General features: G+C 39.6%; 1 protein-coding gene across 2 annotated transcripts in view; it reads right to left on the bottom strand.

The window, feature by feature from the left end:
• Positions 1-13,268, bottom strand: part of spire1b (spire-type actin nucleation factor 1b) — a 41,723-nt gene extending 28,455 nt beyond the window's left edge. For both annotated transcript variants that reach the window (XM_035672318.1, XM_035672319.1), the window contains exons 1-2: positions 12,717-13,268; positions 7,575-7,603 (exon numbers count right to left, since the gene is read on the bottom strand). In XM_035672318.1, coding sequence (XP_035528211.1) covers positions 7,575-7,603; positions 12,717-13,035 — 348 coding nt within the window. In that variant the 5' untranslated portion in view covers positions 13,036-13,268. The remainder of the gene's footprint in view (positions 1-7,574; positions 7,604-12,716) is intronic.
• Positions 13,269-13,319: the final 51 nt, after the last annotated feature.

Genomic DNA, 13,319 nt, shown 5'->3' with positions numbered 1-13,319 from the left:
TTTTCACCCTTGAAAATAGATTTAAACCGGCAGTTACCGTGGTCAAATACAGTAGCATTCTTTTATCTAGGAATCCAAAACATCAAATTATCCATTATAAATTCATTTACAGCTTCTACTTCTACCCAAGATGATTATTTGAAATGGAAATACTTCAATGCCCTAATTGCTCATTTTGTTCTAATGGCGATCTAATGTTATGAGTGTCCAAAGGTGATGAAATTCTGGGATAAGGGTGGTTGTAGGAGGAATTGGGGGACAATGTGTTTTCACAGTCTCACATTGTGCATATTTAAATTACTGTCTGATCAAAACAACGTCACAACACATTACAATCCTGTTTATGCTGTCACGCAAGTCTAAAAGAGTCTGATGGACTGATTTCTTACACATTCTTCACAAAATAACTGCAGTTAATAAATAACTGCACACTATGACTGATTTCAGGAAATAAGAACTTTCCCTGTGATGCATCTGCACATGAAGGCAGGCTAAAGCAAACTTGTCTCCAGTCCACTCAAAAATCTCCCTGACTGGTTCCCAGGCTTCCAGGCGACCGAGCAGAATGATGGGATGGAAGGGAGGAAGGGGTGGAGAGAAGAAAAAAAAACTGGGAAGAGAATAAAGATGTCAACCAAAGGAGATTTGCCGATCTGCAGCAGTGGCCATCATCACAGGCAAGAACAACATCAAACAGCTTGGCTTCAATTTCAGCATTCCGGTCACGGAAAGGAGGCAAGCTGGCCAAAGGGCCAAAATAAAAACCACTGTGACGCACAGGGAAATGTTTTTACATTATTTCCTGAAGCCACTTAATCCCTGCAAACACCCTCATAACCTCACCTGAACTTTTCATTAGACTCAATGACCGTGGCTTCACGATAAGACAGACTGGGTTAAGAGCAAAATCTTGTTGAAACAGAAGAATAAATTCAACCCTTCTTTTATTTAATTTTTCACACCATTCCTATTGCTGGGAGTCAGGATGATGCTCTCACAAATGCAGTTGTAATTTTCCTCACTTATCAGCCTGTTGGCTTCAAATTCTTCCCCTCTCACACACAAAGACGGCACTATATCACATTCACGGCTCCTCTTTATAGCCAATATCAAGCATCATCCACCTACATGTCTGCTATTATTACCCCTGAGGGACAATGCAGACATAAAGGGACGCCTGAATGTTATGTCCAGGTGTCACTTTCTGATCCAGTCAAGGTTGAATTTCACTACAGCTTTCTAAAGCAACTCTAGTGTATGTATGACCTCCAGCATAAAGAGTGAACAGAAGCTATGATATGATATGACAACAGAGCCTTATGTTGACAAGAGTACATGTTCTAGTTCAGTACATTACAAATGATGTAATAGGACCCTCTGGGTTAATATGGCCAGGTGTCTGCTGGCACGTATAAAGTACAGTGTAAGCAAAGACTGGGTAACTTTTTTTTAGAAGTTCAATGAAGATAATCCTCTCATGTAATGAAAGCCAACTGCACACAGCTCATTCATGTTTACCAATGGGGTCAGTCTGTTTCCTTAATAAATCGATCAACTGTTTAGCCTATAAAACGTTAGAAAAAAGCAAAAACATGCAAAGTGACATCTTTAAAGCAATAGTGTAACATTTTGGGAAGTATTCTTATCCACTGTCTTGCTGAGAGTTAGATGAGAAGATCAATACTCATGTCTGTATGTTAAATATGAAGCTGGACCCAGCAGCCAGTTAGCTTAGCTTAGCTTGGCACAAAGACAGGAAACAGCCAGGGGTGGATCTAGAGAAATATTTATGGGGTGGGGTAGTAGAAATATATACTGATTGAACTGCAAACAATCACATATATTAATATTTAGCTGAAATAAAGAAATTAAAATAAGATATTTGAAATATATTATCGTGGGACATTAGGAAATAGAAATATTTAAAGCTAGCATCAGAAAGCAATAAACCGTTATGTTATTTTCAAATCTTCAGACAGTTTTCCAAAATAGTCTTTTTTCAACTTAAGACTATCACTTAATCTAAATTTGACCAGAACAGATCATTAAATTATGTGTTAATTTCTGCTTTCAACACGTTATTTTAAAAATGAATCTAAATTAATGTGTTAAATTTAACAGCATTTGACACCAAACTGGGCCGGCAGCTGGGGTGGCTTGGCATATATTAGGGGTGGCAGCTGCCACCCCATGCCACCCCTCTAGATCCGCCCCTGGAAACAATTAGCTTGGCCCTGTCCAAAGGTAACAAAATCTGCCTCCTAACACCTCCAAAGCTCACAAATTAACATGTTATGTCTTGTTTAATCCTTACAATAACAGAGATGTAAAAAGAAATCTGGATTTACGTGGTGTTATGTGCCAGACTTTTACTTGGCTGGAAACAAGAAAGTCTCTGCTGGTTGCATGGCAACCTTGTGGTGATGATAAGACTGGCTCCAGCTTCATACTGACCAGACGGATATCGTAGTGGTATCGATCTCCTCGTCTAACTCTGCAAAAAGGCACGTCAGTGTTGAACTGTTCCTTGAACTTTTTTTTTAATCCAACCAACATTTGATATCAGGAAGGTCAGGGAGGATCACAAATGGCAAGGCTGGTCTCTGGATCTGTTAATAGGATGTTATGGTCGGTAATGCATTTTTAGCGGGCTCAGACAAACACACTAGCTGTTAGAGACTGTGAATCACATTAGTTTCAGCTATGTAGCTTTGTGTGATTCCCACAGACCCAACACCAGAGCCAATTGTGCTAATTAAATGCTAAATGAAATCTAGAAGATCTGCTCCCTCGTATGCAAAAGCCTTCCATCCATCAGTGTTAGCCAACCAGCAGAGGATTACCAGAATCAGCACAAACTGGTCAGAATTAAAGGATTGGTGAAACAATGTGAGGTTTTATTTATATTTAGTTATTAGTGGGTTTATAGCATTTAGGTCATGGCAGTGAAATTAAACAGGAACTGAGCTAAAAAATAAACTGCAACAATTACCTCTCTTCTGATAATCATCCTTTTAAGCTTTTGTAACAAAACATCTGTATTATTTATTCAACTTTACAGACAATAAGAGCCAGAAATCTAGGCTCAGTGCCAGTCCATCTGCTGGCATTTCATTTTAATTCTTAACAACACATCCCAGGTTTTTTAAATGTGATGTTAATGTTTAGTCTCTGATAGTCTCTCCCTGATAAAGACAACGCACACGCATTAACTCTAGCTCAATAAACTAAAACATAGTCACAAAAAGTCAAAAATGTCAAAAAGTATTTGCATCCATCCAGCTACATCTTCAGCCAAAGATATTAAAATATTACAGGGAATATGCCATTTATATTCCCTGTATGTTTTTCTGGGAGGAAAGTGGGATTGACTGGACAGACAATGGGACACATGAGGGAAAACACTCACTAATCCTTCAGTTACTTCTCAGAGGTCTCAACTGCTTAACTGAAGCTTCACATTGGCTACCAGTAGAAGACTGTGGTGGCACTTATACAATGAATGTATATGTATAAATAGGTCAGCCATATTACAGTGGCTCTGTGAGGCTGTGCTAAATGTGGCTGTGTAAATGCTAACATCAGCATCCAAACACAATGAGAATGCTAACATGCAGCTTTTTAGCAGGTTATGTGTTTCTCATGTACATAGTCTTAGTTTAGAGTGTTAGGATGCTAACATTTGCTAATTAGCACTGAACACAAAGTGTAGATGATGGGCATGTCATTAGATATTGTCCTGATGATGGGACTAAAGGGAAAATCAGAGGATAACCAAAGATACAATTGATCTTGAGGGGGGCATGAATATCTGTACCAAATTTTGTGCCAATACAATTAGTCAATTTTTAGATATACCATAATAATAAGATAACTTTGACCTGCTGGTAGCACTAGCTGAAAAGGCAGGGAATCACCAGTCATTGGATTGAAGTATTTGTAATTTCATGTCTAGCCATCCAACAGTTATCGTAATAGCACTAATTGTATTTATAGCGGGCATTAAGAGCAGCACAGCAAAATGAGTTCAGTAATTGCACAGTTCGACTGAGGAAATCGATATGGTTGTTTAATTACAGACATTAAGCTAAATTAATATTCTTTCATCCAAATAAAGAAGAATATGCTCTATTCCAAATATCTATCTATGGACACATTGAATAAGAGTTTATGAAACTGGATGAACCGCACAAGAGAATGCAGACACAACTCTTCATCTAACGAACCTGCTAATGTGATAGAGTAAAAATCAATCTGTCCACTTTATAATTGATGACATTGGTGTTAAGTTGAAAGCAAGCCACTGACTGGATAATGAAGACAGACAGTACAATGTATGTTATGTAAAAATATTCCCATAATGAAAAGAAACAGGCGTTATACTGTGTGTAAATTCATCATGACACAGACAGAGGAATGGGTTATTTCCCCTCAGGCACAAACAAACAGTGAGGAGATTCCTTTCTAAGATTCTTATGCCCGACTCTGCAGCTGTGACCTCTGACTGTCATATGACTGAGACACAAAACCCACATAACTTCACAGAGAGAACAGTCGAACCGCAGCACATACATTTTTCCATCTCCATTGTGTGTTTTCAACTCTCTTCCTTTACATCTTCTCACTTTTATGTTCGCTATTTCTTCATTCGCACCAAATCCAACAGGAAGCACAAAAGGCGATGCCATTGCTGCTAAACACTTTCATAACTCCTGACTGAATTTTCTGTTTACATTAAACACTGAATGTGACATTAAACTCTAATCCCTTCCCAGACTTCAAAGCTCAGACGTTGAGAGAGCACACAGCGTGCCCCGTTAAACTTTGACAGAGGAGAATGTGATGCATTCCACATTTCATAATCCACATTTCTGAGGTTACACTGCATCACGGGACCAGGAGGGTCTAGCTAGCGTGGCTGCAGGGGTCACTCACCAACAAATTCTATGCACAAGCTAGCAAATGAAAAGGAGGAAATGTGTAGCTAAATAATGGAATTGTAACACTTGAGCAATTGCACATAAAATTGCTAATGAACATCCTTATTTTTTCAGTGAATTTAGCTGTAGTGATTACTACACCGAGAGCCCTATGCTGCAGCATGCTGCGCCAGGAACTCGGCTCATTGGCTCTCTCTGAGCAAAACAGCATCATCTGACATTCACAGCAGCATCATTTGCCATAGTTCACACTGTTTGAAGCCATGTGCAGATAATGTGTGTCAGCATGGACTACACATGTGTCCCTGTTCATCCAGCTTTGGGCTAATTCCACACTGTATTCTAGCAGAATGCTTCTGCTGCAGGATTTAATGCTGTCAAGCATCAAGCAGCTCCAACAACTTGCCAGTAGTTTTGTCAGCCAGTCTGTAACACACTGTATTGTGAGAACTCATTTCTAGTGCAAAGCTGCTTAGCAGGGATTTGTCTATACAGTTTCACATTCTCTGCTTCTACAGTGAACTGTGTGTGTGTGTGCTTGAGTTATTTGCTGTCCATCTGTTATTACAGCCCTGTTACACAGCAATCCAACTCTAAAACTCCCTGAAAACTACTGCACACTGTCTCTAATGAACTGGAGAGAGATCCTCAGTCAATGTGCAACATCACATGAACAAAATACGTTCCTCCCTAAGTGATTCATCTTTTCTGACAGCATCTGCTGAATGACACCAAAGAGATCCCTGCAGGTGAAAATCATTCCTTCCAGCAAAATATTCCTAAAATGCAAACGCAGAAGAGCTAATCCCTCCATGCTGTAAGACCTATTTTATCACAACAATTAACAGCAGCTGATGATAGTACAGAGAGCGTGTGAGGAGGAGGGACGATTTTACATAGCCCATTAATTAGGTCTGAAACTGCTCCCAGAACTGTCATCAAACAGGAGGCCTTGCTGGGTGACATTTTCAACCAGTCAATCAGAGAAGCCAGCTGGGAGCTCTGGGGCTGATGGAGGAAATTACTAGATGGAAGATGCAAGCTGAAAAAAGGGAGGCCGGGGGAAAAAGGCAAAGAGTGGTCTTCCATACGGACAGCTTTTGTCTTATGTCATACCTAGCAGCCACTATTATAGGTATGCTGATGGTGGTAACATTTAGCATGGATATCTCCAAAGTAACAGAAACTTAAACTGCAGATCTTGTTTTTGTAAAAAAAAAAAAAGGTTGAGAAAACTCATACTTTCAAGGCAACCGTCTTCATTAAATTTTTGAGTTTTAAGTCAAACTCATACGTTTTGAATTAAACTAATGATAATTAATGATAATTAACTTCTTTAGAAAAACTCTAAATCGTTAAGTTTTAGAAACAAAAATTCTGTATTTCAGAAATTGTTGAGAAAACTCATTAACGTCAAAAACAGTTATTAATGTAATATTTTCAATTAGACTTCAATTGAACTATACAGAAACGTTAGAAGCTTTGGAGTTTTGGAAAGAGCCAGCATAGCTGTTTCCCCGTTTCCAGCCTTCATGCTAAGCTAATTGTTTCCTGGCTCGAGCTCTGTACTACAGACATTAGAGTGGTATTGATCTTTTCATCTAACTCTCAGCAAGTAATTAGCATATTTCCCAAAATGTGGAACTATTTCTTTAAAGCATCACCCTCTGGCCAGTGGTTGATGACATCAACATGTTGGCAGAGAGGTAACAGTAGATGATGCTGATGGCGCTGCGTGCCAGAAACTCATCCATCAACAACTTGCGTTGGAGGCTGTCTGAAGTTTGTTTTTCTGTGTAATGTTGAGTTTAAAGCTTGCAGTGAAACCAAGTGCCTATTGGAAAAAATACATTTGAACTCATTTTATTTATCAAAAGGTATTTAGTTTAGGCAGCAGGGGACCTGCAGCAGCTGCATTGCAGGCATGAGGATTAACACATCACACACCCATGGCTTATGACAGTTTCAACCACACAGTATCTGACACTGGTTGCACTTGAAATAATCCTGCAAAGTGCCCACTCTAATCTTAATACAATCTCTGTTGTGGTGACTGGCTTCCCTCTTTTACTGTAACTAGCTAATATGGCCAGCAGTGGAGGGTAAATATTTAAAAAGGAAATAATGCTATTATTGTGGTTAAGCCTGCCTTTATCTTTCTCTGTACGACCATATAGTTCCCTCTCGTTAATCTCGTTAATTGACCGACTGGTTCCTTTCCAGAAACACTGGAGTTTCCCAGCCAGCACTCTGTGAGGTTTTTGAGGTAATCATAAAAAAACATTCCAAACTGTTTCAAAACTAGTTACACCCTAACAAATCCATCAATGTGGTAAACATGTATATTGTTTTCTTTGTACCACCTAGTAACTTGGTTGCACATAAAAACATGAAAGTAACATTGCCAAAGCACAGTAAGCAGTAAGTAAGTCCCGGTTAAAAGTCCTGGTTATTCCAGATATAATGTGCCCAACTTGCCAACTTTCCTTCATATTTGCTCTTATTTCCTCCCCCACCCACAGCAGGTGCTTTGATACTATACACAAGTAAATGTCCACATAATATTGTTCAAACCTCTGCAAGTATGTGCATGAAATACAATAACTACAATAGAATTGCAGTGGAGTTACTCACCTCTGTTGTTGTGCAAGGGCTGTATTTACCTGCAGGGACACAAGAAAGCAGTGTTGTGATAAGCAGCAGATGTAAACCTGAGCATAAAGCAGCTTACACACACACACATTCGTGGCTACAAACACAACATTGTTCAGTTACAATGCAAAAATGCTGTACAGGATGTATGACTGAGTGCGTGTGATGATGCTCTCAGCCATTAATGTCAAAGGTCAGGCATTACTTTTGGTTCAGTGTCTCAGGATCCACTGCAGTCAGCAGGCAGAAGGTATCAATGGACAGTCTAAAGCAGTGGTTCTCAACCTGGGGTCCAGGAGGGGGTTCCAGGGGGTCCCCAGATAATGGGGAATATTTTATTTTCACTATAATTTAGAAGTTAGCCCAATGCATAAGAATGACTATTCTGTTTGATTTTACACTCTTTGTTGTTCATCTACAGCACAGACAGTTATGGAATAACTCAATCTTATCATACAAGGGTCCCTGAGACTACATTTTATCAAATACGGGCCCACAGACAGATGTGTATCCATTTGGGGTTTCTGACACCACAAAAGTTGACAACCACTTGTTAAAGGATACTCTTATGCTGCATAAGGGGAAACACACCCATATTGAGCACAAATATAGCTGCTATAGAGCCGCTGATGCTCAGATGCATTTCTGACTAATTTAAGATGTCATACATATATTGTCACTAATTTCAAAATAAATCAAAATAAATCTGGATTCAACAAACAAGATTTTTTTCATGTTTTATGAATAAAAGGATAAAGGTTAGTCTTGTCAACAAATAACAACCAAAACCAACAATAGTGCTTCACAATACTTTTTGATTACCCTATGTTGTCTGTGGCAATAAGTCTCTTCATTCCAACTGAAATTGTAAATCTTGAAAAACAGGTCACAAATATATAGTAAATAGAGTAAATTGTTCAGGTGTTGGGGACTATTTTTAGCTGAGGATTAATACACATTCAGTGTGGAGTGTTTCTAGGAAGGAGAATGGTGAATGTTGGATTGACTAGAAGGGAACACGTCACAATGTTTGTTAATGGCTTTTGGACAACAATGTACTTGTTACTAGGATCAATTCAAAGTTGGTTTTAGTTCATGGAATTTAATTGACAATAATAATAATATCAATATAGAACAACACAGCCTTATCTGTTAAATGCTCACATTCAGGTTTAAAGGAAAAGCTGTTATATCTTGGAATTTTAAATGTAATGATTTCTATCATCTTTTGCTCACAGTATCACAGTATCATAACTTACTTATCATCAGTGATTACATATTCTCTTCCTAATTTTAGCAAAAGAGAGCTCTGGGCTCTAGTTATCTTTATGCAAACTAGACCACTTTTAATGAAGGAATGGCTCATTTCTAATTACTTTCATGGTTTAAGTTGCATGTGACTGATGATGACAAAACTCCACCTAAGAAGCCATGAATGTACTCCCTTCAACAAGAACTTTAATGTTTCTCCAGGCTACATCAGCCCAGCTTTTACTTCCCGGACAAACAGCCTGCTAACAGATGACCCTGTTAACAAACGGCTGTTTTGTGTTGTAACGCGTGGAAATGCAACGCCACAACAGCTCTGACATCATCTCATGACCTTAACTTGCATCAGCAGATTTGAATGCCTTGCTGCTGTATGGTGAAGAATAGTTAACGGAGTGATGTGTGTGTCCATGTGTATTGCAAACAGGGTGAGCAGATAATCGAACATGCTTTTTTAATAATACTATAACCCTTGTGGAAGGTACCAGCATGAAAAATAAATCTAGCCTATTTATCAAAGTTTAGGCAAGACACAAAAATATTTAGTAAGGTTCTTAAAACTGCCCTGCTTTTATAATGTCAGATATAATATAAAGTGTTGATAAAACTATACTAGATGGACACGGACAACAAGGTCTAAAAGTAACCTTGTCTGGAATTAACTTGAAGTCAATTTAGCAGGTGAGAGCTTCACAAGTCCTAAATCCAAAACGTTGGCCACAGATTTATCGCATTATTTACATGAATGAGTTTGTCTGACCGAGCTTGTGCATCAGATAGAGAGAGCCTGTGCTGAACAGCACAGATAAGTGGCAATTAGACCGGCACATTCCCCTCAAAACTGAAACCATTTGTGTGGTTACACTAGCAAAGCACTCCTAAAATGATTTGGAATTGCCTGAAACCACATAGCAATTGTACAGCCGGGGTACTTCCGCAGGAGCTAAAAGTAATGAATAACTATTTTAAATAGTTTGAAATAGATAGCTAAAAGTAGAAGATAAAACTAAAAGTAATGGATAAACAGTTTAAATTAGCTAAAAGTAATGGATAAATGTTTAAAATATATAGCTAACCTAGCTAAATGTATTGGATAATAGTTAGCTTCCAAATTAGCCCCCAATGGAAAATATTGAAATAGTTTAAATGTAGCTTTATACAATTGGATAAGCAATAGATAGTTCCCTAGCTAAAAGTAAAAGGATAAACAGTTTAAATTAGCTAAAAGTAATGGATACATGATTAAAATATATAGCTAACCATTAAATGTATTGGGATAAATATTGAAAATAGCTAAAGTACTTTAATACAATGGATAAGCAATAGAAATAGTTCCTAGCTAAAAGTAAAGGATAAACAGTTTAAATTAGCTAAAAGTAATGGATACATGATTAAAATATATAGCTAACCTAGCTAAATGTATTGGATACGATAAGCAGTTGAAATAGCTAAAAGTATTGGACAAATGGTGGTCCAGTTTAAAATCAACACATTTGGACCACGATGCCTGCTGTACGTCACACAAAAAAGTACAAAAATCTACATAATATTGAGATGCAGCTCTAACTGCATTATTTGTCTCACTATATCCCTCTCTATCTGCTATTGTAATATTTATCCACATCTGCCCCCTTTTGTGCCGGATTCCAATGGGGAAATCTGTACAGGATAATGCATCTCACAGTATGTGTGTTCTACGTCATCTATAATATTTAGCACATCCGGTGTATGATGTGAAGGAAAGGCTAAGGTGTCCATAGCAACATGACAGTGAAGCTATTTTAACAAAATCAAAACACGACACCTACGTGAAAAAATAAAAACATGCTGAACTATAATTAACAGCTCAATTCATTCTTAATACATTTTGCATTAATATGACATTACATGGGCAACAGAGGAATACAAGCCTGGACTCCCCTCCCCAATGGTTGCTTCCATGCTCCTAAAAATAGCCCATTCATTCTGAGCATATAGACCTACAGGCCACAACCAGCCTCATCATCACAGCTGTGCCTCTCAGATTTGCTCATGAAAGTTGATTAGACGAAGCATTCGGAGCATTTATTCAATCAAAAGCCATAACACTGACTCAGCAGTGTTGTGCAGTGTGTGTGCAGCTGAGTTAAGAGCACATCCCTCAGGCCCTCAGGTATCGTCCATTATAGACGGAGATAGATAGATGGATAGGCATTCTCTCAGCCTGCTCTGCACTCTGCGTTTAGTGTCTCAGCAAATGTGTTTACAGCTGACGACGAACATGCCAGGCCTCGGTTTGAAAAGAAGACTCTGTAATGTGTTTGGTTCAAGTGCATGCTATTCTTCACAGACACGCCCATAGCAACACACACGTCACATGGCACGCAGTGTCATTTGTTTTGTTATGGTCTGAGATCCTGGTTGATCTCTTTTTAAAAAGATCTGCAGCCTTAGTATCTTGGATACAAGAAGTCAAATACCAGAGAAACAGTGACACTCTCTCCCATATGAGACACAAATTACCATTAAGTACAATAAAGTCACCATAAAGATGCTGCATAGCCCCACAGACACTGTGTAAATCCCTGAAGGGATATTTTCAGAATATTGCAGTGATTCTTCATTTGGCACACATCACCGTCTCCTCTCACTTTCTTGGATATTTTCAGCCTGGCAACAGAAACACTGTCATACCAGCTGGGCTCTATCTCTTCATTTTTATAGCACCTCATTAATTATAGCTGTAATCAACAAGGCTTGCCATGTCACAGTGGGGGTGTAAGAACATATCCATGCACTTGAGCATCGCGATATTATCTTTTATAAAGCTGTATCAATTCTCAAAAACACTGTAAAGATTTTGAATCAGTGGTTTTGTGGTAGAGTTTCAATTTGTGTTAAATCTTGACTGCTAGATTGCAGTGCTGTCATCTATCATCAGCTGCACAAATAGTGCTAGATGTTAAAGGGACTGTGATATACAAATGCACATCATACTGCTCTGATTGCATAAAAAAAGTCAACTTTTTATTACTCAAATCTGACAGTGTGTTCTTTATACTATAAAAGTTTTCCTATAATAAGTTAGCTAGCTTACAGTATCGCAATATATCAAAATATACTGAATCGTAACCCCTGTATCGTGATACATATTGTATCGCCAGAGCCTTGCCAATATAATGCCCTATGTCACAGGAATAACTGAATAAAGCCATAAAGATACAAGGTGTGTGCAGGGGTGAACCATCACTCCATGACGTCCTTTTCTATTCACACACAGGCCCACACCTTGATCCGATCAGTGCCAATGCACATTTCAGCTTGTAATCACTTGCTTTAATCAGATGAAGCAGAATGAACACACTGATCTGATAAGAAGGGGCAAACAGGCTTGAGAGGCTTTTTAATAAGAGATGAAACCACATGATGCACACACGTGCCTCCTGTGAGGAGGAAACAGTGAAAACACCACAGGAGCACTGAAAGTGAGAGCAGCAGGGGTGTCTGATGGCATCCCTTTGTTTATCAGGGATCATGTGTAATGGAGCCCTGAATGTTGTGGCCCTGCTGCAGATTAGGTGCAAATAAAGCACCTGGTCAGTAAAAACGTGCACAAAACAGGCACATGTTCAGTTTCAAAACATGTGCAGGCCTACACATTTGATTTATGGTGACAGTGTTGCTTTGATATATGTATATTATACTCCTGTTCTGTATTACGCAAGTGTTGCTGTGATTGTGTGGGCTATGTTGCACTCCTGGTATCTTTTACATAAGGGCAATCACAACACCTTAGCTCTATTATTTGAAACGTAGGCTAAGTAATGGCCTGGCCTAGATTGGAGTAGGCGTTCTCAGTCTTAAATAATGCTTTACCTTCACAGCCCTGTTGTTCCACCCTCACAGACCCGTCTTTCTGTATCCTAACATCCCCCGGTCCGGAGATCCTCATCGGAGCCGCCGCTGATGATGCTCCGGCTGCGGCGGAGCAGCTCCTCCTGCCCCGGTGTCCCTTCGCCAGCGTCCTGCAGCACTGGTAACATACCGCCCATGCCTGCTCCTCATTGATGGGCTGGCCATAAAGCCCCAGTATCTCCTCCAGAGAGAGACCCTCCGCTGCTGCCTCCTGCTTTGAATTCATCGCTGCAGCAGCATCCGTCAGCCCTCCGTGGTCCCCGCAACGCTGCTCGGCCATCCTTTCATTATCTCAGCGCAGGAGGCCCGATGATGAGAACAGGTCCAGGCCGATATGTGAGAGGGAACCTGGAGGCATTGATGCTTCCCTCCAGCAGCAGCACACCGGGGATTGTTTGCCCGCCCGAGCCCGACGCCTCGTTCAGGTTAGGTACCAGCAGTCATGAGACGGTGCGTGTGGGGGTTGTGTGACCGTAGCCTTCACCGTGTGAGTGTGTGTGTCTCACATCACAAACCCAGCAAGCCTGGATCACTCCTTCATCACATGATCTCTCTCTCTCTCTC

This window comes from Morone saxatilis, unplaced genomic scaffold (assembly GCF_004916995.1).
Source record: "Morone saxatilis isolate NCDOM2014 unplaced genomic scaffold, NCSU_SB_2.0 Contig24, whole genome shotgun sequence".
NCBI classification, from domain to species: Eukaryota; Metazoa; Chordata; class Actinopteri; family Moronidae; genus Morone; species Morone saxatilis.
This window is presented reverse-complemented; position numbering and strand designations above follow the sequence as displayed.